The sequence below is a fragment of the Nicotiana sylvestris genome, chromosome 7 (genome assembly GCF_000393655.2).
Source record: "Nicotiana sylvestris chromosome 7, ASM39365v2, whole genome shotgun sequence".
NCBI lineage: Eukaryota > Viridiplantae > Streptophyta > Magnoliopsida > Solanales > Solanaceae > Nicotiana > Nicotiana sylvestris.
In genome coordinates, this window is record NC_091063.1 from 113952763 (window position 1) to 113980126 (window position 27364).

The window sequence follows — 27364 nt, forward strand, 5'->3', positions numbered from 1 at the left end:
GCAAAATAATGCCACAGGAATGAAAATGGTACAGTTCTCTTTCAGAGCACCAAACATCAGTGGTGATCAATGAATAATCAAGATTTTCTTCAGTTTTCCACAGTGGACCCTACTTTTCCATGAGAATCTCCAAAGCAGGTACAATGGATTTCCGCGCAACTAATGCAGTTAACGATGCTAAAGGGGATACTCAATTATACCAATTTATTAGAATTGAATAAGTTACAAGACTAAATAAATGGCATACGACTGCGCCCGTATACATACTGCTACACGGAGTTTGCTCTCCTCTATTTTCGTGTCTCAACTCTCCCAGCAAGTAGAAGTCGTCTTCCATCACAGTAGAAAGTCGTCTTCAATCACAGAAGATGTATGCAGAATACAACAGTTGAGAAATGATACCTCTTCTAAAGGTTACACTACTGCTGGCGTATTCAGTACTCAGGTCACACCACTGCTGGTAGTATGCAGCTCTTGAAAGAAGGATTTGCCAGCCTCATATGTCGACCAGCAAATGGCAGCAGCAGGAGCATGGAAGAGCATCCTTGGCATCCACCCTCTCATGAGACTTCTGTATCCATCTTTCTTCACTATTACTCGAAAAACATCCCTAATTGACCCACTTGTAAATCTGTCACACCCACAAACGCCCTGCAGCACATATCAAAATTTAGCAGTCTATCACCATGAATGCATCACTAGAGATTGAGCATAACCTACTCTATACAAACTTGAACTAATATTTAAATTGGACAACAGAACTGCACAAGACATGCACTTAACATGGGATTATAATTGTCCTTCAAGATGACTAGCCAGACAAGGTGGCTTCAGCTAAATATAAGAAGTACTATAAGCTCATAGCAGACTGAAACAAAATATTGTATCCATGGCCCCAGGCCCACTTATGGTCAACTCAAATTGTGATAACCAGCCAGACGGGTAGAGTAAAAGCACCATGTTTCCAACTGATAGCACAGAAATTCAATATCAGCATAGCTTCAAATATGGCCTACTGGATAGTCAGTCACACAACTACTAAAATTAAAGAATCGAAAAATATGAACAGAGGTCTTGAGAGAAGCAACTAAAGAGCACAATGTATACATTTTCTGGTGTACTTTAATAAAACCAAATACATTTCTTTTACCAATCCTGAACTTTCTTCTCGTGCACCCTAATTGGACTTTCAAAGTCACTATCATGGGCAACATCTTTGATTTGATGAAAAGAGAATTTAGGAAAGGAAAAAATTGAATATCCTCATTAGTCGTAAAGGTCTTTTGATATAGAGAACTACCAGATTTACAATAAAACTGTTTCTTTGACTTTAGCGGTACTGCTTCAGAACAAATATTTCCGCAAGAGAAAAATTTACAAAAAAAATAAATGAAATCTTACACAAATATTTCCGCAAAAGAAAAATTTTAGAAAAAATAACGAACCAGTGTGTTTCATGATCTTTGGAACCTTAAAGCAGAATATATCAATTATCTATTCTGTTGTTTCTGTTCCAGATAAACAAGAATAACAAAGATTGATAATTAGCTTGAACTCCTAATCATTCAAGAGCGAACAATGTGCACAAAATTTAGAAACAGATTCAAACAATCATCAACTGGCTCTCATCCTGGCCACACTATGACTAGGCGAAATGGGAATGCCGTCCGTTAATAGTTATGGTCAAATGTATCCTTTTCCGTTACCAAAATGGGTAAAATTTGCCCTTATTTTCAAATGGCAAAAGCTTAGCATCCCGTAATGCCATGTGTCCTATAACTAAGGTTAACTTTTGTGTACATAGGGCAAATCTGAACCTTTCACATAGTTCAGGGGCAAATTTGACCCTTCTCCCAAGTGTATTTTAATTCTTTTTTTATGATTCCTCCTTGTCTCTCCCAACTACTATTCCACCACCTATCATCCTTCCTTCCTCATTCTCTATTCCTGCCATCACTATCTCCACCACCCTCTTCCATTTCTCCCTCCCCGCTCCCATCACCACTCCACCCCTTCACTGCCAGATCCATCATTTCTCGCCTTTTTTTCACTGCCACAATTTCTCTCTCTATATATCTCTTTGTCACTCACACTTCTTTGTCGATATCGCAATAGTTCACGAAATATTATAGAGGCACCACAAACATTTCAACTTTGTTTACTTGTATGTGTTGTTTCTACCGCTCTTAAGTACAACAACAACAACCCAGTAAAATCCCACAAGTGGGGTCTGGGGAGGTAAAATATACGCAGACCTTATCCTAACCCGGAGGGATAGAGAGGCTGTTTCCGAGAGGCCCTCAACTTTTCTACCGCTCTTAAGTAACAGTCAATTTGCAGCTCTTATGCTCATACTATTTGTTTTGAATTTATCTGCAGAAGGTACTGGAATTCTTTTATTTGAAACAAGGGGCTAGATTTTCAACAATCTTTTGACCTCTATACGCCTATGCACATGCATTAAATTAGTATACTATGTTTCATGTTCAAGTCGTTTACGGCACTCCCTCTTGTGGTGGAGGTTGTGGTAGGGTGGTGGGGACAGAGGAGGAAGGGTGATTGGTGGTAGAGGTCGTGTGGGGGGGGGGGGGTGTTTAAATAAGAAATAAAAAATTTTAAAAGACGGAAGGATGATTGGTGGTAGAGGTAGTGGCGGGGAGAAAGAAGTGGAAATCAGGAAACAAAAAGTATTTAAAAAATTAGGGAGGAGGGTCAAAAAATAAACCCTTAATTGCGAGACACATTGGCATCACTTGGTGCTAAGCTTCCGCCATCTGAAAATAAGGGCAAATATGACCCATTTTGGTAATGGCAAGTGCACATTTGACCCCAACTATTAACGGAGAACAAATATGTTCCATTTCGCATACTTCAGGTACAATATTGACCCTGGCCCTACTAAGTATTTACAAAACTTCTTGATTTAGATCACAACTTGTGGGTCCTATATCTGCCCCCTTGGAGGTGGTGGATCGTGGTGGGGGTGGGAGGTAGGAAGAAGCCCCTCAAACCCTCTCAATTTTTTTCCCCCAAATCCTCTTAGATTTTTCTTTTTCCTTTTGGTAAAGGCATGTAATTCATTCATTGATGAAAAAACAGTACTAAGATTACAAGTTGCTGCCCGTGCAAAAAGTTACTTGTTCAATTTTATGTGATACTATTTCCATATTAGTTCGTTCTAAGAAGAATTCGTGCCTGCGGCGTTTTCACTAGACAGTCTTTGCCAGTAGTGTCGCCCTCCCGCTGGTTGTATGGGCGGATTATCCCTCATTAATGTTTTCTGTTAAGCTATGGATTAAAGGAACAAATATAGTTGAATGGAACAACACGCGGGTCACCGTCCACTGTGCCTTATGAGAGGTGCAGGTGGTGATGATCACCCGAAGGTATCCAACTAACGTCCTTGACAGGCACACCAAAACTGGCTAACGCTCATTACACCATTTTATATTTGAGAACAATTTAATTTTAAATTTCTCATTTTATGGTTAGTTGCATGCTTTTGAGCCACAAAATGTCATGGAAGGTTTAGGACCACAAGCTTCAAAACTCTCTTTCTTTCTTAACTTCCGCGTTGAGTCAAGCTCCGTCACATAAATTGAAACGAAGGGAGTTCTAATTAGTCAGTTAAAGATCTAATAAACTCTAACATGTCCTTCTCTGTGTGTACATTCTGTAATCTAGACCATAAAGCCAACACAAACATACATCTAGATTTCAACTTATGTCCATTGGCAGGTTTTCCTTCAAAGTACCTTTGATTTCTTTCTTCCAAATGGTCCACCGCACACATGGAGGGATAGCCTACCACATCTCTCTGAGCTCTTTGTTGTTACTTTGACCCAACCAGCTTCCAAAGGCTTCTTTGACCGACTTTGCCATACCAATTTAACATAGAAAATGTAACAAAACAACTTCCACAATTGCCTTCTGAACAACTATTTCTCCTTCAGAAAATAGCCACCTGCTGCAGGTATGATACGCATGAGTAAGACAAGAATCATGAGCTACCACATCTCTCTGAGCTCTTTGTTGTTACTTTGACCCAACCAGCTTCCAAAGGCTTCTTTGACCGACTTTGCCATACCAATTTAACATAGAAAATGTAACAAAACAACTTCCACAATTGCCTTCTGAACAACTATTTCTCCTTCAGAAAATAGCCACCTGCTGCAGGTATGATACGCATGAGTAAGACAAGAATCATGAGCTAATACCCAGCAAAAGCAAGACTTTAAAAAGAGTGTTTGATCTCCAGATTAAATTCCAAGACCTTTAGGAAAAAAATCAAAAACATGCTTTTTCTCTACTGAAAATTTTGTAATGAGATCGCCCAGTAAATCTGATTTTCATTGATCTATTTACAGCCTGTCCTCCTCTGTTAACTTAAATCCCTGATGCACATCCTTTAGCAGGTCATACAGCCTATCTGTTTCCAATCAAAACAGTCTCTTCTTATTCTCAAACCAACCATTTCTGTTATGACTTGAGTTTTTATGGTTTCACTTTTATTTGACATACTGAGTAAATCAGGATATCTAACTTAGAGTGGAGAATGACCTATCCAGGAATCATGCCAAAACTCACTATCCTCCCATCTCAAACTTTAATAACATCTGCCACTGAACTCCAACAAATTTTGGGACTCCTACACCATGAGGTCTACTCGCAACTGCTGTACTCCATCAGTCCTTTTCTCTGTACTTCTGAATTACCCTTTTCCATAATCTATTTTCCTCTGAGGAATATCTCTGTAGCCATTTTGTAAGCAGGCTCTCATTATGTATTTTAAGTCTCTTAACCCCATTCAGCTAAAACCTCCTCCCAGAATCTGTATGTGATAGGAAAGGAAACAGACGTACTATTTCCCAAAAGGTTCATTGCTAGTAAGCACAAAACAATAACATAATCCCTTATCCTAACAGATGTCATTACTTTTTTAATAGGTAAACTGATGTCGGTTCTACTGACTGCTGTTTACGGTTCTACTGACTGCACTGTTCATAAAAACAAAAACAATGCATTGTAAAAGCCTTTGCAAGAATTTTCAGAACTATACCTCAAGGCTCAATCCCAAGCTAGCTGGGGTCGGCTACAAGCATTTTCAGAAAAAAGGTAAAAAAACATTATTACATGTGCCACTACAATAAGAAACCCAGCTGTACATTTTTTAAGAATTCATTAAGCACAATTTTGAGCCAGCCAAACCAAATTCTTAATTGTTATGACCAGATTTTTTTTTAAAATCAAGTAACACGAATTCTATCGATCTGATGCATCCAGTGGATGCAATATATTAAAAACTCTGGTAGACTCCTACAAAAAGCTTAACGAGCAAACAAAGTCAAAAAAAAAGTTGATTTGCATCATTTACATCACAAGGACTGCTCCAACAAAACAATTTAAACAGTAATGGAAGGAATGTCAAGTGAAACACCCCTCAAAGGATCTCTGGGTCCTTTCCTTACATAACGTCCAAAAAGATGGTTTTAGACACGAATCAATCTTGTACCACCATCTATTTATATCGTTTCGTATGCCCTTCAACCAATGAACCCAACTATTCTTTTTTTATGAACTGGTACTTAAGCAGCTTTCAACTTCACTTAATTTGGGCAACGCCATAAATATGTATAGGATAGGTCAAAATACTTGGCCTCTATTATTATAACCAATGCATATGGAAGCACTACCTTATTAGGCCCGCAGGAAGAACAGAGTCAAGACCTCACTCGCTGTTGGCTTGGTTAAAGGTCAAGTGAGCTATGGTGAGACATAACCAAGGCTTGTCAGAGGAGCAAACCTTGCAAATGTTAAACTTATGTGTAAGTCAATACCATTCGAATATGTCACAGCTTCTTGAGATCCTACTAAAGATCATCAGATCATCCAGAAAGCCAATCTCAAATAAGCATATGCAATGCAACAATCAGTCATTGATGCGTCGAAGTATCTGGGAAATAGCTAAACATTAACACAAACAATCTAACTGGATGAGTGTGACAAAGTTCATGTTAAATGTAGTAAATCAGCACAGAAGTAGCACTTAATTGAATAAGCGCCAAAAGGAAAAATGACTTTTATGGAAACGCATACTAGGAAATCAATGTTGCATGAGACATGCTTTCAAAGAGCTTACAACCATGGATCTCAACTTCAACATAGCAAAGAGTTCCAGCACTTGAGCCGAGTAGTGGTTAAACCAAAATTGAACCAAGCCTGACTAGCTCATGAACCAACCAACCTCAGATAGCTGGCACAGTTCAACAAAATGAGCAAAATGCCTAAGTTTTGATACTTCTCTTCTTTACATCAATCACTGATAAGTAATTTATTCTTACCCTCATAACCCCCACACATAGTTAAAATTTCCAAACTTCTAGGCTTTTTCTTTGGTAACAGTTGTGATATAAGATAAAAATGTTACTTCCAGATTCTAGATGCTATTAGCATCCAAGATAAATAAATTTGCAACTTACCGGCCCAAAGAAGTATCATTTTTTCTCTTATTTCAAACGACAATACCATGTTTCTCTTCAGACCAAAATTACAGAAAGCAAAAGCAACCATTGATCTAATGACCATCCAGTCAATCTTACAGTCAGATCCTTTTGGCAGATTGTTTACAGTCAGATCCTTTTGGCAGATTGTTTACAGATTCAAGATGCTATTAGCATCCAAGATAACAAATTTGCAACTTACCGGCCTAAAGAAGTATCATTTTCTCTTCTTTCAAACGAGAATACCATGTTTCTCTTCAGACCAAAATTACAGAAAGCAAAAGCAATCATTGATCTAATGACCATCCAGTCAATCTTACAGTCAGATCCTTTTGGCAGATTGTTTACACTTTTTCCAGCACAAGCTAAAGATAGCAAATGAAAGCAGGTACATTTATGTTGAATATTTGGTGCTATTATGAATTCATGAGACATGACTGAACTTGAAAACCCGTAGCTGTCAGCTTGACTAGTTTGCTGACAAAGACAAACATGTCATGCACGCTTCTTCGAAGTAAAGCACACACACTTTTTGGGAAAAAACAAAAATTACCTAACGTACGGGAATACAGTAATCATAACATCAAAATGGTAATTAGCGCTTCTGATTTCAATATCCAATACACAAAAATGACAACTAGCTTTAGCTGCAACGAGCCTTTTAATTGTACTACAATTCAGACTATAAATCAAGCACAGGAAAATCGAAATGAAATAGAGAAGAAACACGAGAAGGAGAAAAAGAACAGTTGGCAGCAGAAGCCTCGAAATAGAAGAAGAATGAGTCATATTGAGGAAAAACTATAGGCAAAAAACAAATCAACAGAAGAAAGAATAGTAGAAGCAGAGTCAGCACAAATTAAACAAGAACAATAGGTTGAAGAGAAAGACAGTGATGAGAATATTGAAGCATATCTAGAGAGGAATCCTAGTACTCTGATAGCAAAATCCTGCTAACTAGGCAATAACTTGACGATTACACAGCGCTGACTGGGCAAAAATTGTTTGTTGACTTGACAAATCAACGATGGACTGTTAACTTGGTTAGTTAAGATAAACTGATCACTTGGCAAATCAGGTTATATGGATTCATGAATCAGCATTGGACAGCTCTGGATTCTGCCAACTAGCACTTACTAATGACATTTGCCAAAAACCAATGTACACTGCTGAAACCTGGCACTTGAGGCTCGTGGAACAGGCGTGTCATTGGACTTGAGACCTCAATCCCCATGACCACAAGGAATTAGAAGTCTCAGCTCCAATGACACGGCTTGTGGATCATGTAGCCTGAAGTCTCAGCAATGACGAGTCTATTCCACAAGGCTCATATGCCAGGCTTCAACAATGTTCAATTGTTTGCGACAAATGTCTTTAGTCAATACCATTTTGACAAAAATCCAAAGTTGTAGGACAACGATTTCGCTGTTGTGTTCATTTTAATGAGACAAAACTCTTGAAGTACTTTTCAAACAAAAGCCTCTTGAAGTTACAAAATCGGGTGGACTAAGGACAACACAAAAGATAAACACAACAAAAGATGCAATACCACTAAAACAACCACCAAATTGGCAAGACTAGCAAAGCTATTAAAAAGACGAAGAAAAAAAAAGTTTCGGCTTGGTGGGAGGTGTAAACACAAGAAAGAATAGTAGAAGAAGAGCCAGCACAAATTAAACAAGAACAATAGGTTGAAGAGAAAGACAGTGATGAGAATATTGAAGCATATCTAGAGAGGAATCCTAGTACTCTGATAGCAAAATCCTGCTAACTAGACAATAACTTGACGATTACACGGCGCTGACCGGGCAAATATTGTTTGTTGACTTGAAAAATCAACGATGGACTGTTAACTTGGTAAGTTAGTTAAGATAAACTGATCATTTGGCAGATCAGGTTATATGGATTCATGAATCAGCATTGGACAGCTCTGGATTCTGCCAACTAGCACTTACTAATGACATTTGCCAAAAACCAATGTACACTGCTGAAACCTGGCACCTGAGGCTCGTGAACAGGCGTGTCATTGGACTTGAGACCTCAATCCCCATGATCACATGGAGTTAGAAGTCTCAGCTCCAATGACACGGCTTGTGGATCATGTAGCCTGAAGTCTCAGCAATGACGAGTCTGTTCCACAAGGCTCATGTGCCAGGCTTCAACAATGTTCAATTGTTTGGGACAAATGTCTTTAGTCAATACCATTTTGACAAAAATCCAAAGCTGTAGGACAACGATTTCGCTGTTGTGTTCATTTTAATGAGACAAAACTCTTGAAGTACTTTTCAAACAAAAGCCTCTTGAAGTTACAAAATCGGGTGGACTAAGGACAACACAAAAGACAAACACAACAAAAGATGCAATACCACTAAAACAACCACCAAATTGGCAAGACTAGCAAAGCTATTAAAAAGACGAAGAAAAAAAAAAGGCTTCGGCTTGGTGGGAGGTGTAACATGCCCTCTAGTAAATGGAAGCTAGTTAGGTCTCTATTAGATCATAAAGGCTTTGACATCATGAAAAAGAGCTATGAAGAACGAATTCTTTTTGAACTGAGTAACTACTAACATACAAGAGGGCTCCTCACATAAGAGTTTTGAGCGATAGAAAAGTATCTTATCTTTTTGGATTCCTAAATATTACAGCATAATGATTAATGTAACGACCCGACCGGTCGTTTTGCCTTCTAGATCCCTGTTCCCCTATTTAAGACTTCTCGTATGTGCTTTTACTGTTTTATGACTTGCGAGGATGATTGGTTTGGTTTTGGAAGGGTTCGGGTTGAATTCGGAACACTTAGTTCCATAATAGTCGCCTGAGTTGACCAAATTTGACTTGTGTCAACATTTTGAGTAAACGACTTCGGAACAGGGATTTGATAGTTCCAATAGGTTCGTGTGATGATTTTGGACTTGTACATGTGTTCGGATCGAGTTTCGGGTAAACCGGGAGTGTTTTCGGTGCTTATTGTTGAAAGTTGGCGCCTTAAAGGTTTTAAGAGTTTCTTAAATTGGTTTGAAGTAGACTTTGGTGTTATCGATGTCCGTTTCGGATTCCGAGCCTGAGAATGGGTTCGTATGGTGATTTGTGACTTGTGCGTAAAATTTGGCGTCATTCCGAGTTGTCTATGTATGATTCGTCAAGTTCGGAGCTAGTTGAAGAAGTTTGAAGTTCATAAGTTGATTAATTTGGTTTTAGGGTGTAATTCTTAGTTTCGATGTTGTTTTACATGTTCCAAGACTTCAAGTAGGTCCGTATTATGTTTATGGACTTGTTGGTGCATTTAAACGGGGTCCCGGGTGGCTCGGTTGTGTTTCGGACCACCTGAAATTAAGTCAAAAATTGCAAAAATTCTACTGCTGGTTTTCTTCTTCGCGAACGAGGAGAAAGCCTCGCGTTCGCGATAAAGGAATTAGGGTTGGGGACTTTTGTTAAGCGCGTTCGCGAAAACGGGGTCGCAATCGCGAATCTTTGGGTCACTGGTCTCCGCGTTCGCGATCGCTGGGTCGCGTTCGCGTAGAAGGGCCTGGGTTTGGGGGCTCAACAAGTCGATGCCCTTCACGTTCGCAAAGGGCGGGTCGCGTTCGTGATGGTTGGCGGGGCTGGACTTCGCGGTCGCGTGGACCTTGTCGCATTCGCGAAGAGGTTTTTCAGGGCCTTGGCAGTTTTGCCTTCTCGATCGCGAGTGCATTATCGCGATCGCGAAAAAGGATCACCAGGCAAAAGCATTTTAAAACATGTGACTTAGGCTCATTTTCTCCATTTCCCTCAACTCTTGGCCGATTTTAGAGCTCCTTGGGGAGGGATTTTCACCTAGCATCTCAAGGTAAGTAATTCTACATAATGTGAGTTTAATACATAGATTATGGGTAGATTTTAACATAGAAATTTGTAGAAATTAAGGGATTTTGGTGAAAATTCTAGGGTTTGCTAAAAATGGGATTAGACCACGAAAATGATTATGGAATTGAATAGAAATTATATATTTGAGCTCATGGGGTCATGGGTAACATTATTATACGAAAATTTCCGGAATCCGAACACGTGGGTCCTGGGTGACTTTTAGGAACTTTCCTATTTGGGTTGGGTAATTACTCTAATAGATAAATTATGAACTTTTGAGCATATATTGATTAGTTTATCTGACGTTTGGCTAGTTTTGGATTGCTCGGCATCGATTTGAGGCAATTAGTGTGGTTGAAGAGCCGAGTAATGAACTTGGAAGCGAGGTAAGTCTCTTGCCTAATCGTGTAAGAGGGAATTTATCCCCGTAGGTGCTTACATTGTTATGTGCTACTAATTGCGGGTGTTTTTTTTGGATAAGGTAAATTGTAGTAATTAAAAGGGAGAAAACTCCCGTATACAAGAAGTATACCAAAAAGTAGAGAACTTACATCAGAACATGATTCTCTACAAATGACGCCCCATCTTCTATACAAGTAGGGGCTATATGAGTGCATCAAAAAGCAATCAAAGATAAAAGACTATTCTTAAGATGTGAAAAAGGAGACTCAATCCCCTCAAAAGCTCTCCTACCCCCCCCCACTATTCACATGAGAGCTAACGGGGCGAACTTCCACGCCTTTTGCTTTCTTCTTCTACGGAAACCGGCCCAACTATATAACATTTCCTTTACAGTGCTTGGCATCACCCATTGAACACCAAAAAGATTCAGGATTGTCCTCCACAAACCCGAGGACACAGGGCAATGCAACAAAAGATGATCAACTTCTTCCCCTAAACTTTTACACATGTAGCACCAACTAACAAGTGTAATTCCTCTCTTTCGCAGATTTTCCGCAGTCAAGATCACTCCCCTCGCCACTAGCCATGCAAAAAAGCACACCTTCGTGGGCGCCTTAGGAATCCAGATCGAGGAGTATGGAAAAGTGGCCTCCTCTCTCACTAACATACTCTGGTAAAAGGACTTTACCAGAGTAACACCAACTAACACATGTAGCACCAACTAACAAGTGTAATTCCTCTCTTTCACAGATTTTTCGCAGTCAAGATCACTCCCCTCGCCACTAGCCATGCAAAAGAACACACCTTCGTGGGCGCCTTAGGAATCCAGATCGAGGAGTATGGAAAAGTGACCTCATCTCTCACTAACATACTCTAATAAAAGGACTTTACAGTGAACAAACCACCGCCACACAATCCTCATCTCCAAGAATCACAAGATCTTTGGGGCCTGTCTTGCCCATATAGAGTGTCAACAAATCTTGGAGCTCTGCAATCTCCCAATCTTGCATGTTCCTTCTAAATGAGAGGTCCCATACTACCCCCCCCCCTCCTTTCATGCACCTTGCAAATCTGTTGAACCATCAATTCCTTCTGGTTTGAAACTCTGAAAACGTGGGGGAAAGAGACCCTCAGAGTATCCTCTCCATATCACCTATGATTCCAAAAGCTGATTCTCCATCCATCTCTCACCCTGTAGGGTATGTTGCCATTGAAGGCTTCCCAATTCTTCGTGGTGCTCCTCCACATGCCACACCCGAAAGGTGTTGTGATCGCCTTGGTCCTCCAACCCCCTCCCGTGGAATCGTACTTTTCTACTATGACCTCCCTCCATAGAACATGCTCTTCTACCCCGAATCTCTACAGCCACTTCCCCAACAAAGCTCTGTTGAATACCCTAAGATCTTTTACTCCAAGTCCACCCCACTTCTTTGTGGAGTGACTGTCTGCCAATTCACTAGATGAAGCTTTCTAATTCCATCCGCCGCATCCCAAAGAAAATTCCTTTGAATCCACTCCAGTTTTTCTGTGATGCTCACAGGAGCTTGCAACAAGGACAAGTAATAGGTGGGCATACTCGATAAGGTGCTTTTAATAAGCACTTCCTTACCACCTTTTGACAAGTACCATTTCTGTCAGCCTACTAATATTTTTTCAACCCTTTCAATCACTGGATTCCAAAGCGTAGTATCCTTATGCGAAGCGCCCAATGGGAGACCTAGGAAAGTAGTGGGAAGAGAGTTCACCTTACATCTGAGAACATAAGACAAAGCATCGATGTTAGCAACCTCAACCACCGGGAAAATCTCACACTTGCCGAGGTTGTTTTTGAGTCCCGATACTATCTAAAACCACTGCAGGACCTGCTTCAGGCAGGTCAACTGATCTATGTCGGCATCATAGAAAACCAGGGCATCATCCGCAAAAAGTAAATGAGACTCTTCGAGCAATGGGCGCCCCGATCGGAGCTGAGAATCATCTCAAAAAGCCTCCGCCAGCCGCACGATCCATCATTTTACTCAGAGCATCCACCACTAGAATGATAGCATGGGGATAGGGGGTCACCTTGCCGGAGACCCTTGGAGCTACCAAAGAAACCACACGGGCTACCATTAACCAGGATAGAGAATCTGACTGAGGAAATGCAGAACTTGATCCATTCCCTCCATCTTACCCCAAACCTCATCCGCAACATAATGAAATCCAGGAATTCCCAATTGACATGGTCGAAAGCCTTCTTAAGATCCAACTTGCATAGTAAGCCGAGTTCTCTCTTTTTCCTTCTGGAGTCTACAAGTTCACTTGCCACCAGTGAAATTAAAAGCGCGCCTAAGCGCAAAAGCGAGGCGCACAAACACTTTGCCGCTCTGCGTGACCTCAAGCGAGGCGCGTGTGTTAGAGGAGTTTTACTTCCTTTTTTAATATCATAGTAAGTTAGTCTGTCACAGTTCCCTAGACCATACTTATGGTAAATAGCCAGGGAAATATGGAAAAACTATTTAAGGGAGCAAATCAGATTTCCCAAAAAATTAAAAAAAGAGAAGATGATGGAATTATAAGAAGACCAAAGGAGTCGAAGGAATTCAACAGAAAAAGACAAAATCGAACAACTGCAGCGGAACAAGCCTCTATAACAGGTCTTCTTCTCTTCTCTGTTTCTTTATCTCCTAATACTTTTTGTATGCCTCTCTCTTCTACTCATTTTTTTCTTCTTTTATTCTTTCTTTGTAATAAGAGATACAGACAAAAGAATTCTCCATTAAAAGATGAGTATTTGACTGAGTTGACTTTTTCTTGTGATTAAGTATTTTGCTATTTTTCCTTTTGGGTAAAGTGAATAAACTAGTAAAGTTAGAAAATAAATGGGTTTGGTGCTGAAAGTTTATAGTTAGAAAATTTTGTAGAATTAAATGGGACACTTATCCTTGTTTGATGATTCATGTTGTCTAACTTATATAACTATCGCTATATATGCAACACCTGTAAAGAGACTAAGAGAGGATAAAGACATAAATAGTGGACTCCACACTTTCTTAGAAGTCATGGCATAGTGGTGGACCCCAGTAGTGTTCACCTTTATATTCTTGTTGTATATCATTATTTAACAATTATAATTGCATGCAAAATGTCATAATATTAATTTATTTTATTTCAGAATTAAACGGTAGAGGTTCTGTCTACCTTATATATTTTATTGTATATTATTATTTAAAAATTATAATTGCATGCAAAATGCATTACATATTACTTTTTAATAAGTTTTCAGAATTATAAATGACAGAGGACTGTCCAGCTTTATGTTCTTGTTATGTATGACTCCCTCCGTTTCATATTATATGAGGTAGTTTGACTCGGCACGGAGTTTAAGAAAAAAAAAAGAAGACTTTTGAAACTTGTGGTCTTAAAAGCTTAAGAGGTAAAAAGTTTGTGGGGCCATGACATTTGTGTGGCTATAAAAGCTTCTCATTAAGGGTAAACGGGTAAAATGAAAGAGTTTAAAGTTAAATTATTTCCAAATTTAGAAATGTGTCATTTGTTTTGGAACAGACTAAAAAGGAAATTACTCCATTTAATATGAAACAGAGGGAGTACTATTTACAAATTATAATTTCTCGCAAGATGCATTATATATTTTTTTTTATTTTTTCCAGAATTAGAAATGGCAGAGGATTTGTCCAAAGTCAATCAAAGGGATCCTGGCTAGAAATATAATCATTTGAAGGATCCTAATGACACTACAAGAGTCACATGCAATTTTTGTGGAAAAACCACCACGGGTGGAATTAATCGGGCAAAACAACATTTGATTGGGAACTTTAGGAATGCAGGAAAGTGTGCAGTATGCCCACAGGAGGTTAGAGAGGAATTGAAAAATTACATGGAGGAGAAAAAGATAAGAAAGGAAGTCTATACTAACGAATTTTCTGGACTTGATGAGTTTGATTATCAAGACGATGTTGGTGGAGAAGATGAAGTCCACGAGATAATTCATAAGAAAAGAGGTGGAGGAAGCTTTCCTAGTGGCTCTAGTAAGAAATTGGCCAAAGGAAAGGGACCCATGGATGTGTTTCTACAAAAACAAGGAACACTTAGGCAAACAAATATCAAAGATTCATGTGATAAAGAAGCAAAAGCCATGACAATTCAAAAAGTTGCTCGCTTCTTTTACGATAATGGGATCCCATTCAATGTTGCTCGCTCAAAAAGTTTTAAGGAAGCAGTTGAGGCTATAGGAAGGTGTGGTCCAAACTTGAAGCCTCCAAGCTACCACGAATTAAGGGTTCTGTTACTTAGGAAGGAGGTTGAGTTAACCAATGAGATTATAAACAAACATAAAGAAGAATGGTTGAAGTATGGATGTTCCATTATGGCGGATGGATGGTCAGATAGAAAAGAAAGAACTTTGATTAATCTTTTGGTGAATTCTCCGCATGGAACAGTGTTTATGGAGTCGATAGATGCTTCCTCATTTGTTAAGACCGGAGAGAAACTATGTGAATTGCTTGATAGATACGTGGAGCGTGTTGGAGAGTATAATGTGGTTCAAGTTATAAGTGATAATGGTAGCAACTTTGTGTTGGCTGGTAATAATTTATTGCTTTAAATGTTTTAAGTTTTATGTTTTACTTTCTAATATCGATTCAAAGTTCTGATCCCTAAATTTTAACATATCTATCAACTTTTTTTCTATAGCTGATTTCTAAATTTTAGCATATCTATTTACTTTTTTTCTATAGGTCAACTCTTACAGAAAAAAAAAAAGAAGACACATATACTGGACGCCATGTGCAGCCCAATGTATAGATCTTATGTTGGAAGACATAGGGAAGATTCCAAACATTAAGAAGACCCTTCAAAGAGCAATTGCCCTTGTCGGTTTCATTTATGGGCACTCATGAGTCTTAAATATGATGAGAGATTTCACAAAAAATAAAGAGTTGGTGAAATGTGGGATTACTCGATTTGCAACAAGTTTTCTGACTTTGCAACGGTTGCATGGTCAAAAAACTAATTTGCGAGCAATGTTTACATCTGACAAATGGGGGATTAGTAGATGGTCCAAGTTACCAAAGGGCAAAAGTGTAGCTCATACCGTCTTGATGACAACATTCTGGTACCAGGTTGTGTATATTTTAAAAATAATGGGGCCTCTTGTTAAAGTGTTGCGATTAGCTGATAATGAGAAAAAACCTGCAATAGGGTACATTTATGAAACCATGGATAGAGCTAAGGAGGCTATTGCAAAGGCATTTGATGGGAATATTGCTAAGTACAAAGATATCTTTAAGATTATTGATGAAAGATGGCAATGCCAATTGCATCATCCATTACATGCAGCTGGACATTATCTAAATCCAGAGTACTTCTATCAAAATTCAGCAATTGAAAATTGTAGAGAAGTAACAGATGGGTTGTATGCTTGTATTGAAAAATTGGTTCCAAGCACTGAAGTACAAGACAAGATTATATCTGAGATACCACTGTACACTAAAGCTGAACAACAATTTGGCCTTCCGATTGCAAAAAGATCTAGAACGACAAGATCTCCTGGTAACTGAAAATATTAACCTTTAAATTCACAATTATTAGTTTATGTTTAAAATTTTACTTAATACTTACATAGTTACATTAACTTAGAAATAACGATGGTCAACATAACACTTTTTACAGTTGAATGGTGGAATTTATATGGTAATTCAGCTCCTCATCTCCAAAAATTGGCCATTAGAATATTGGGTTTAACGGCTAGTGCTGCTAGGTGTGAGCGTAACTGGAGCGTATTTGAGCATGTAAGTACTCATAATGTATACTTTTTATTTATTTTCTTTGCTTAGTTAATCAATTAGACTATATCACTAATATTAAAATATTCCATGCAACAGATCCATACCAAAAAAAGAAACAGATTGGAGCATCAAAGATTGAATGACCTAGTGTATGTCAAGTATAATCGTGCTTTAAAAGCCCGTTATGACTTGCGGAGTGTTATTGATCCAACCTCATTAGATAACATTGATCATAGTAATGAGTGGCTGGTCGGGAAGATGGGTGTTAATGCGGAAGCAGAAGATGAGTTGGTGTTTGGTGATGATAGCTTGACTTGGGGTGATGTTGCAAGAGCGTCGGGTAGTGAGGACATGTTGGCATACACAAGGCAACAAAAGAGACAGTCAGGAGTTATTGCAACCAATGCCTCAAGCTCCCGAGCTCCACATATTGAGTCTGTTGACATAGAAGATGAGATTGATTCTAATGAGTCAGGGGAAGGGGAGATTGGTGGCTAGTGACACCAATGAGAATCACCCTATTGAGGAGGATTATACGGAGGAACATTATTTTAGTGATTAGAAGTGGAATCTAGAATGAGTTTATATTTCCTTATTAAGACTTCAATTGATGATTTGATGAAGTTTTACTTCATTATAAGCAATATATATTTATTATTTATGTGTCTATTATGTTCTCTAAATATTAGATATATATATATATATATATATTTAAAAAATTCTTCATAGTGGGCTTTTTTTCAGTGAAGCCCACGCTTTAAGTGCGCTTTGCGCTTTAAGCTCCAACAGGGCTTTAGCGCTTTTTTGCGCTTTTCGTTTTTGACAACACTGTTTGCCACCAAAGCAGCATCCAGGATCTGCCTACCTTTCACAAACGCATTCTGGGAGGACGAAACAGACACGTCAAGAACCTTCTTGAGTCTATTGGATAGCACTTTAGAAATAATCTTGTAAATGCTCCCCACGAGACTAATAGGCATGTAGTCTCTGATACAAGATGCACCTTCTTTCTTAGGCACAATGGTAATAAAAGAAGCATTGATACTTCTCTCGAAAACACCATTCACGTGGAAGTATTCAATGGCTTCCATCAACTCCCCCTTAATGGTGTCCCAACAGAGCTGGAAGAAGGCCAAAGAGAAACCATCAGGCTCGGGGGCCTTATCACCAGCACAACTCGACACAGCCTCGTGCACCTCCTCCTCCTCGAAAGCCCTCCCTAGCCACTCACTGTCTCCCTCCCCTATGTGGTTGAACTCTATTCCCCCCAAAGTAGGCCTCTAACTAACTTCCTCTTTGTATAAGTTCTCATAAAACCCCACTATCGCCCCTTTTACCTCCTCCTCTCCCTCAATCCTCACCCCATCCACAACTAAGGACTCTATGAAGTTTCTACGATTTGCAACCGCAACCCTGTGGAAAAACTTGGTATTCGAATCCCCCTCCTTTAACCAGAGCGCCCTCGATTTTTGCCGCCAACTAGTCTCATGTGTTATTGCTAACTCGACTATTTCCCTCTTAACCTCCCCCAATCTCGCTTTCTCAGATTCATCTAACTCCCTCGCCCCTTCCCCTCTCTCTAACCCCCAATTCATGTATAAGCTCCCTCATTTTAACCTCTACCCTCCCAAAAACCTTCTTATTCCACCTAATAATATCTCCCTTGAGCAATTTAAGTTTCTTCGAAAGACGAAATGAAGGTGTCCTTGATACCCCGTAGCTTGTCCGCCATTCTTTCACTTTGTCACCAAACCCTGGCACTTTCAACCACATGATCTCTAATCGGAAAGGAGCACGCACCCCTCTCCCTCTGCATCCATCTAGCAAGATAGGCAAATGATCTGAAGTCAGCCTACGTAAAGGAATTTGCAGCACATTCGGCACCAGCTCATCCCAGGGGGGCGATATCAGAAATCTATCAAGTCTAAACCTTTCCTCCGCCCTGGCCCAAGTAAACCTTTCCCCTGACAGAGGAAGGTCAGTGAAAAAGTAATCATTGATGAAGTCAGAAAACTACTCCATGGCCCTCGAATTCAGGCTACACCCTAATCTCTCCTAGTCCTCCGGGAATCTAATAGTGTTAAAGTCTCCCCCTAGAACCCATGGAATGTCCTATTCCCCCATAACATTGGCATGTTCCTCCCAGAAAGACACCTTGGACCCTTCTCCTACCGATCTGTACACTCCCCCAAATCCTCACTCCAACCCACTCACTCTATCTTTGACAAGAGTCGCTAAAAAAAACTCCCTTCTTAATCTCCTTTACCTCCAAGCTTCTATCATCCCACATAAGAAGAATACCCCCAGCACCTCCCGATGCTGTGACCCAGTCATATTTTACCCAACTACCTCCCAGGCACTCCTCACAATCGCATCCGACAAAACTTCCATTTTTGACTCCTGAAAACAAACTAGGTTGGCACCCACTCTCTAACTCTCACTTTGATGATGGCCCTTTTGTTTAGGCCATTCATCCCCTCACATTCCATGAAAGAATCTTAACTTCCATAAGTAACAATATCCCCCTTTTCCCCACCTCCCCACCCCCCAGCCGAGCTCCCTTCCTCCCTGTCACACACCCAGCCCCACCCGGCCCCTTCTCTGGTACACTACTACATCCCCTAAATTATTTTGCTTAACACCTTGACCCAACTCCCTCCCTGCACTATCATAAAAAGACTGTTGCTCAATCTCCCTCAACAGTTCTAACACCCTATCTTCCTTCCCTTCAAAAGAAACACCTAAGAACTTCCCAAAGTTTAATAGTTTATCCTCTATCCAGAAGGACATATTCCCTCCTCCAATCCGTGACGAAATTGGACAGGCGTCTTCTATTTGTACCTTTTCCTTGCTCCTACCGAAGTAATACAGGACCATAGCATTGCTAGCAATAGAAACTTTAGATGCCGGAAGGATCTCACCATTTCCTTGAGAGGCACCAACCTCTGAGATTAACACCCCGCTGCTGTAGGAATGTCCAGAAACGCCAGCAGTGTAGCGGAAAGGAAAAGAGCATGGAACCTTTGGCGGCATATTAACTGGAATTGTTGGTTGGGTAATAACATCAATTGGGGCATGCGCAACAATCTCCCTAGAAGAAGGAGCTTGAAGTGTAACCTCAGCACAGCTAAGCACAGGAGAAGATAAGGGGCGATGGAGTTGGGTCCATCAGAGGCGGGAGGCCGTGGAATAACACCACCAGCTTTAGCCGGTGCTGCCCCTGAAGTAACGGCCATCGAAAAGGGGCGCAGGACACTAGAGCTCGGAGAAGAAATATCACTGTGTGAAGCACCATTGGCAGAAGAAGAATGAGCGATTGTTCCCATATGCTCAGGAGCCTTATCAGACGCAACTTGAAATAATTTGGGCCCCTTAGGATCAATTCTAATAGGATTGGGAAAAGTTGTTGGGCCCATGTGTGGAGGCCCAAGCCTATACTTGCTGAAAACTTGCCCGGCCCTATGTAATTAAAAGAGGACCGACTCATTCTGCCTTTCCAGCCCGCATCACTAACCCAGGGGCATTCACGTCTTTTCCTCCTGATAAAATTTTGTCTTCTTCTCCCCAATTCAAACCCCCCGTCTCCTCTCGATCTAACTTCTCATTCCTGCTTAGCCCACTAATCCGATGAGCCCTCCCCTACCCTCAAAGACTGATTTCCCCTTCCTTCTCTTCTATTTGACCTACCCTTTTGTTCTGCCACAATCACAGGCATAAAGATAGGGCAAAATTTAGGGTTCAACCAAACCCTATAACTCAAGTAGTCATCTTCCACCACAGTGGAGACAGGGATTCTACCCCCTTTCCTCACCACAATCTTCACTCTCGACAGAGAGTGTAGGTTGCAAGTGACATCAATAAAGCCCCCACAGATTTTCCCAATCTTCTTAAATAGGTCAAGACACCAAAGATGCACCGGGAGACATACCATGTTGACCACCAATGTTATGCTGGTGAAACGAGGGTCGAGACACCCATCGTGCTCCACCCATCTGTCTAGCTTTAAGAAGTTCCCATCGAACCACATGTTTCCTCTGACAAGAATTTTTGAAGCTTGAGACTCGTCAACAAATCAAAAGAGATATTGTGTGTCCCCCAATTGAGATATTTTCAGCCCGTCCTTGACGTTCCACGCCTCTGCTGCCCAGTTCCTAACAGTCTCTGGAGAACCAACCCATTTGGAGAAAGATCCAATCAGACAAGATTCAAAGAAACCCTTGCGCCTGAGAGTGTGCTCCTCGGACAGCGAAAAGTGCGGCTCCTGCCCTACGCCGAGCTTTCTGTGGCATCTTCCTTCAAGTTATAGGGCTGGCCAAGAGGCTGCTTTGATGAAAGACATGTTTTTCAGTTTTCTAGATTCTAGAGAGAAATAGGAACTTCTCTCTGTATAGTCCATGGTAGCTAAATGCGGCTACCCCAAAAGCCTCATTAGGAGGCTAACTGAAGAAGAGGAAGTGAAATCTGGCCGAAAAAAGCCTCACCCGTCGCCAGAAAATAGTAAAAGTGGTCGGAAGTTGGAAGTTGGTGGATGGGTGGGGTCGGAATAGCCTCGCGAAGAGGTTGTTTGAAGAAAAAAACTTGATATCAGGCCTGGAAAGGCGTCACGCGCGATGAGAGGTCGCCGAAGCTCTGCCGCACGTGACGGCCCGTGGGGGATCGTACGCCGGAGGTGTTGTACGTACGGACGAGGTGACGAGAGTCCGTACGTAGCTAAAAGCATGTTCATGTTCGGGTAGACTTAGGACTTTATCATGCAATATTTGTACTATTTGAACTCAATTTGTTAGTTTAATAACTTGAATTTATAATTGAAATTGGATTTGGGATTTTGTTAAACCGAGCTCCATTATCCTGAGTTTTGGCGGAATACTTGATAGAGGTGGAATTTATGCCTTCTTTGAGTACCATTCTTGTATTGTAGTCGGTGACTGTAGTTCGTAGAGTTTCTCTATTCTTGTGGATCGGGCCGGATGCCTCGGCAGCATATTTGAGATGCATCTATGGTTTGCGCCGGTTGACCCTCGGCAGTGTACACGATTATTCTGGATCGGATCGTACGACCACGGCGTAACTCATGCGTAATATTGGTAAGAGTTAGAATATACATGATATTTCCTTCATGACTTGAGATTTGATAATTACTTGATGGCTCTTATTTGTTGAGATGGCATGTGATATTTGGGGATTTAAACCGATATCATGATTAAAGGATCACGTTATTTATTGTTTCTTACTCTATTGTCACTGTTGTATTTCATGCCTATTTAAAATTCTTGTACTTTATTTATTGACCACTAGAAAGTGTCGATGTCGCCCCCTCGTCACTAATGTTAGGCTAGATACTTACTGAGTACACGTTGATTTACGTACTCATGTTGCACTTCTGCACAAATTGTGCAGGTACTGAGGTAGATACATCTGGTATCCATTCAGGCGTGCATCAACATTATCTGGAGACCTAGTGGTGAGCTACTTTCCATGCTCCGATCCGCAGCACCCAGAGTCTCCTCCTTCTTGTATTTACTATTTTTGTCTATTTTATTTCAGACAGTACGTGTAGAGATTTTGTATATTCTACTAGATTGCTCGTGCACTTGTAACACCGGGTTTTAGGAATTTCTAGTAGAAGTTTATGTTTTTGCCTAACATTATTACCATTATATATATATATGGGGTTACATCAAGGATCTGCACTCAACCCTTATTTGCTCTGGCAATGGACGCACTGACGTACCATATTCAAGGGGAGGTGCCATGGTGTATGTTATTTACTGATGATATAGTTCTGATTGATGAGACGCGAGGAGGTGTTGACGTGAGGCTGGAGGTTTGGAGACAGACCCTTAAGTCAAAAGGTTTCAAGTTGAGCAGGACTAAGACTGAATACTTGGAGTACAAGTTCAACGATGTTACGGAGGAAGTGGACAGTGACGTAAGGCTCGATTCACAAGTCATCTCCAAGAAAGAAAGTTTTAAGTACCTTGGGTCGATTATCCAGGGGATCAGGGAGATCGATGAGGATGTTACACACCGTATAAGGCAAGTTGGATGAAATGAAGGTTAACATCTGGCGTTTTGTGTTGACAAGAAGGTGCCCCCGGGACTTAAAGGTAGGTTCTACAGAGCAGTGGTTAGACTAACCATGTTGTATGGGTCAGAATGTTGGCCAGTTATGATTGCCCATACCCAGAAGATGAAAGTAGCAAAAATGAAGATGTTGAAATGGATGTGCGGGCACACAAGGTTGGATAAGCTTAGGAATGAAGATATTCGAGCAATGGTGGGCGTGGCTCCTATGGACGACAAAATACGGGAAGTGAGGCTTAGATGGTTCGGGCATATGTAGAAGAGAAGTCTAGATGCCCCGGTTAGGAGGTGCGAGCGGTTGGCTCTGACGAGTATGAGGAGAGGTAGAAGGCGGCCTAAGAAGTATTGAGGAGAGGTGATCAGGCAGACATGACGCAACTTGAGCTCACCGAGGACATGACCCTTGATAGGAAGGTATGGAGGGAGAGCATTAGGGTTGAAGGTTAGTAGGTAGTTGAGCGTTTTTCTACACTGTTTTGAGTGTAAGTCTAGTCGGTCAGTGTCATGTTTTAGTATGTCAGAGGTTCGTGTTGTGCTCGTACTATTTTCTAGGACATTGTCAATGCATTGATTATTGATATTACTTTTCCAAGTATATTTTCTGACTCATGGCTCGCTGGTACTATCTTTTTGGTGATGTTGTTGTTATTATTCTATTGTCGCATTTCATATTCTTGTGCCGAGGGTCTATTCGGAAACAGCCTCCTACCAGGGTAGGGGTAAAGTCTGCGTACACACTACCCTCTCCAGACCCACTTGTGGCATTATACTGGGTTGTTGTTGTTGTTGTTGTGATATGTATATATATATATATATATATATATATATATATATATATATATATATATATATATATATATATATATGCGTTATATCACCATGATCTTTATACTTAGTTTCTTCATCAAATAAAAAATTATGATTCAAAAGTAATAAAATGAATAATTAATTTGATAGTTCACTGTTGGCTTGCCTAACGGCGTCGTTGGATGCCATAACAGCATCGTTGGACGCCATAACAGCATCGTTGGACGCCATAACAGCCTATAGTGGGTTTGAGGTCCTGACAATTAAGATGATTCTTTATTATTCACTTAACTACAACAATGATACATTCATTAACTGATCAACAAAGAAACAATGACATAATTGTCAAGTGTATTCTACATAATTATTTTAATGACATGCAACAGCCAACAAGTACAATAAGCACATACTCATGCTAAACTTTTCAGTTTTCTGGCTAGTTAGCTTGGAGTAACTTGGCTATAAATCTGTGATTACCCATAAATAGGAAAAATCCCGCCTTTTCACGAGCACACAGGTAATTTTAGTTTTTTCTTTTCTAGCTTATAAAAATACAACAGGGGAAATTGAGCAGATCCAGAAAGAAGAGTTAAATACCTGACACTGCAATTGTGTCTTCACAACATCAAGAGGCGTCGTAACCAATGCCGCGGAAGCACCAGCTGCTGCCCCAGCAGTAGCATGAACTATTAATCGTTCATCGCTGGCATTCTCCGGCGATACCTCCGTTAAACCCTTCTTGACAGCCTCATACGTAGCAAAGTGCACAGCTGTATATGGAGCATTCATTAGAACCGTAGTCCCATAGGACGCATAAAATGCCCTAAACCCTTCCTCATTCAAAACCCTCTTCACACAATCCAACACTCCCTTATAAGGACTACTGCTCAACTGCAACCTCTGCTTCACCATATCCATTGGAGTAAACACAGCATCACTAGCAACTGTCGCGAAAACCCCCGAAATGGCATGGGCTGCAGAATTATTTGGATTTCCACAGGAAAATCTCTTCTTACAATTCTCATAAACAGAGAAATAAACCGCATGAGCTGGACCAGCACCAAGAGCCATCGCTCCAATGCCACGGTAAAGTCCAGCAATGCCTTCAGTTTGAACAATGGACCGAAAAGCCTGACGGATGCTAATGGACTTGATAGGGCAAGAACCAATGGCTTGCATTTGGGTCTTGATTGTATCAACTGGGAACATGGCCATGTGTTCCACCATACCAGCTACAGAGCCCGCAATCATGAATTGCCAAAACTGAAGCCCATCGTGTGCCGGCGATACTATAATATCAGGATGGAAATCGGATGGCTGAGGGATGGATATAAGGTCTGGTTGTTGAAATTTGGGGGAGGCATCGGTGGCCATTGAGACAAATCGGAAAAGTGAAGAAAATTAGGGTTACTGAAGATGTTGCAGAAATTTCGGCTGCAGGTACGGGTTGATATCAAATGGGTTTCCGCCATACAGGGATTAGAAGCTCATCTGGGCGGCGCAGTTGAGCTATTGGAGTAACGGGGAAGAAAGAAGAAGGAAATGGAGAAAATTAAGCCCAACAAATTTTTTACTTTTCGAGGGTTGGGCGGGAATTTTCCAAGAATTGGGGGATTTTTTATTGATAATTAAACTAGTAAAGTTAGGCCTGTTATAAAATAATTACTGTAAAATAAATAAACTCAAGAGAAGTAGAGAGAGTAGTTGATATATTATTCAACTTTACAAACTGACGTAGATAATGAACTGAAATCTCCTCTATTTATTGAAGAAAGTAAGTTGTTGTGTAAGCTGCTACTATATTAGATATGGATAATCTTCTACTGAGGGTAATATTTATTCATAACGGAGTATTGAAAGGATAAGCTCATTGTACGAGGTATAGATCATCTTCTTCTGGGATAAGCTCATTATACCTGGTATGGATAATCTTCTATCGAGGTAATATTTATCCATAACCGGGTACCGAAGTGATAAGCTTCTTCAGGAGGCTTATTTCCAATAGAGTACTAAATAGATAAATATATTTACGGCGGAGTCCCATATGGATAAGCTTCTTCAGGAAGTTTATTTACAATAGAGTACTAAATGAACATCCATAATATAATATATCTATAACAAGGCCTCATTTATTTATTTTTAAATTAAGACGTCTGAATATCAAGATGTGTATTAAGATTAAGACATTTGAATCTGAATATATTAAGATGTGTATTAAAATCTGAATACTAAATAATTAAGACTGTTTGATTTTAACATCTGAACGTATAAAATTTATCTTTATTTAAAAATTAATAAACATAAAATTCAAATAAAATACTAACTAATCTAATATTCTATCAATAAAATATATAGTTTTTTAAAAATATGATAGTTGGTGGTGGTGATGACTAATGGGTGAATGTCGACTAGGGGCGGTGGTTGGTGGTAGTTTTGGTTGATGATGGTGGTTCATGCAAGTAGCTAGTAGTGATTGGTAGTGGTGGCGATTATGATTGAGGATGATGGTGGTGGGTGGTGATAGTTAATAATGGCAGGTGGTGGTAGTAATTGTGACCGGAAAAGGTGATGGGTGAGTGCTGGTAGGTTACAATGATGGGCAGTACCGGCTGTGGTTGTTGATAGTGATGGGGTGGTTAGTTGTGGTAGTTGAGGTGAATGAGTGTTGATTGTGGGTGAGAATGATGGCGGTCGGAGTGGTGGGGATAGTAGGTGGTTATGGTCGATAATGGTGGCGGCTATGATTGAGAATGATGGTGGCGTGGTGGTGGTGGTGGAGGTGGTGGTGGTGGGGGGTGGCGGTGGTTGAGTATGTTGGTGGTGATGGCATGGTGGTAGTTGATAATGGTAGGCGGTGGCGGCAATTAATAATGAATATGTGATAGCATCTTAATGAAATTAAGTCTCTGTTATAGATCTTAATCATATAGACCTATTCAAACCCATTAAGTGGTTGTGAAGTAAAAAAAACACTTAATGATTAAGATCTGAATAATTAAGATTCAGACTTTAAACGAACGCACTTAATGTCTGAGATATGAATGATTAAGATTCAGACCTCCAATAAGTGCAAACAAATGAGACTTTGGAGTCTCAAAAATAATAGTATTTTTTTTGTCAAAAAAATATTTTTTTAAAAAGTTTATGGTGTTTGGCCAAAATAAAATAAAATAAGTACTTTTGAGCAGCAGTTACAAATTCTAGTTTCTTCCAACAAGCAGAAGCAAAAAATTAATTTATTCAAGACAAAAATAATCTTATAATAAATTAATATATTTCAAATTATCACTCATTAATTTAATATTTTTCTTTTCTTTCTCATTTTTCTTTTTATTCCTACTATATATTTCTTCTCTTTTTTATTTCAATCATATTTTTGTTCTCTTTCTCCTATTCCTAAGAGTATATTTTAAATTTATATTAAATGATGTATTTTGATGATTTAAATTATCATGTAAACAATAAGCAATACCAAACACTAAATGTTATTGCTTTGAAATGACTTATTTATATGTATATTATTGGAATTTTTAATTTAATATTTTTACTTACGTTTTATATTTTAATTGATTTTTTTAATAATAAATATTTAAATTTATTTTTCTTTTTTAAATAATTCTAATCGCAAATTGAACATTTATTGTCCTTTTCGTAATTTGTTACTTAAAAGTGTTTTTTTAAAATATTGGTCAAATACAATGAGCTAAAAGCATTACTCAAACGAATTAGCCAAACACAAATTGCTATTTTGCAAAAGTACTTTTTCAAAAGCACTTTCAAAATAAATAACTTTTGGCAGTTTGGCCAGACATGCTTTATATTATTGGTATGATTATGTTATAAACTTAATCAAGATAAAATAGAGACATTTTTCATGTTGTTATATTTTAAGGCATAATGCATCGGCAGGCCATTAAACTTGTCCTCACTTTTTACTAT

The 27364-nt window shown here is 39.7% G+C and overlaps 2 protein-coding genes across 5 annotated transcripts; one reads left to right on the top strand and one right to left on the bottom strand.

Moving 5' to 3' along the window:
* Positions 1–20: 20 nt before the first annotated feature.
* On the bottom strand, positions 21–25019 carry LOC104247124 (uncharacterized). Of its 4 annotated transcripts, none has more exons than XR_011400921.1 (3): positions 24023–25019; positions 3756–4167; positions 536–651 (listed from the first exon to the last, which is right to left on the bottom strand). XR_011400921.1 is itself a non-coding variant. In XM_009803075.2 (2 exons), the coding sequence occupies exons 1-2, from the start codon at positions 24797–24799 to the stop codon at positions 442–444; spliced, it is 987 nt and encodes a 328-aa protein (XP_009801377.1). In that variant the 5' UTR covers positions 24800–25016; the 3' UTR covers positions 21–441. The 4 variants fall into 4 exon arrangements, 2 of the variants coding, with proteins under 2 accessions (XP_009801377.1, XP_070006834.1); XR_011400920.1 differs by having other exon boundaries at positions 3756–4170; XM_009803075.2 differs by lacking the exon at positions 3756–4167 and having other exon boundaries at positions 21–651; positions 24023–25016.
* On the top strand, positions 15544–17029 carry LOC104247122 (uncharacterized). Its single transcript, XM_009803074.2, has 3 exons — positions 15544–16295; positions 16416–16534; positions 16628–17029. The coding sequence occupies exons 1-3, from the start codon at positions 15653–15655 to the stop codon at positions 17027–17029; spliced, it is 1164 nt and encodes a 387-aa protein (XP_009801376.2). The 5' UTR covers positions 15544–15652.
* Positions 25020–27364: the final 2345 nt, after the last annotated feature.

What these genes read in the sequence shown, in the direction of transcription:
- LOC104247122 (XM_009803074.2), top strand. Translation starts at nt 15,653, where the DNA reads ATGATGAGAGATTTCACAAAAAATAAAGAGTTGGTGAAATGTGGGATT. An exon ending in TAGAACGACAAGATCTCCTG is followed by an intron (nt 16,296 to 16,415) that starts GTAACTGAAAAT and finishes CACTTTTTACAG; the next exon opens with TTGAATGGTGGAATTTATAT. An exon ending in ACTGGAGCGTATTTGAGCAT is followed by an intron (nt 16,535 to 16,627) that starts GTAAGTACTCAT and finishes TCCATGCAACAG; the next exon opens with ATCCATACCAAAAAAAGAAA.
- LOC104247124 (XM_009803075.2), bottom strand. Translation starts at nt 24,799, where the DNA reads ATGGCCACCGATGCCTCCCCCAAATTTCAACAACCAGACCTTATATCC. An exon ending in AGACACAATTGCAGTGTCAG is followed by an intron (nt 652 to 24,022) that starts GTATTTAACTCT and finishes TATGTGCTGCAG; the next exon opens with GGCGTTTGTGGGTGTGACAG.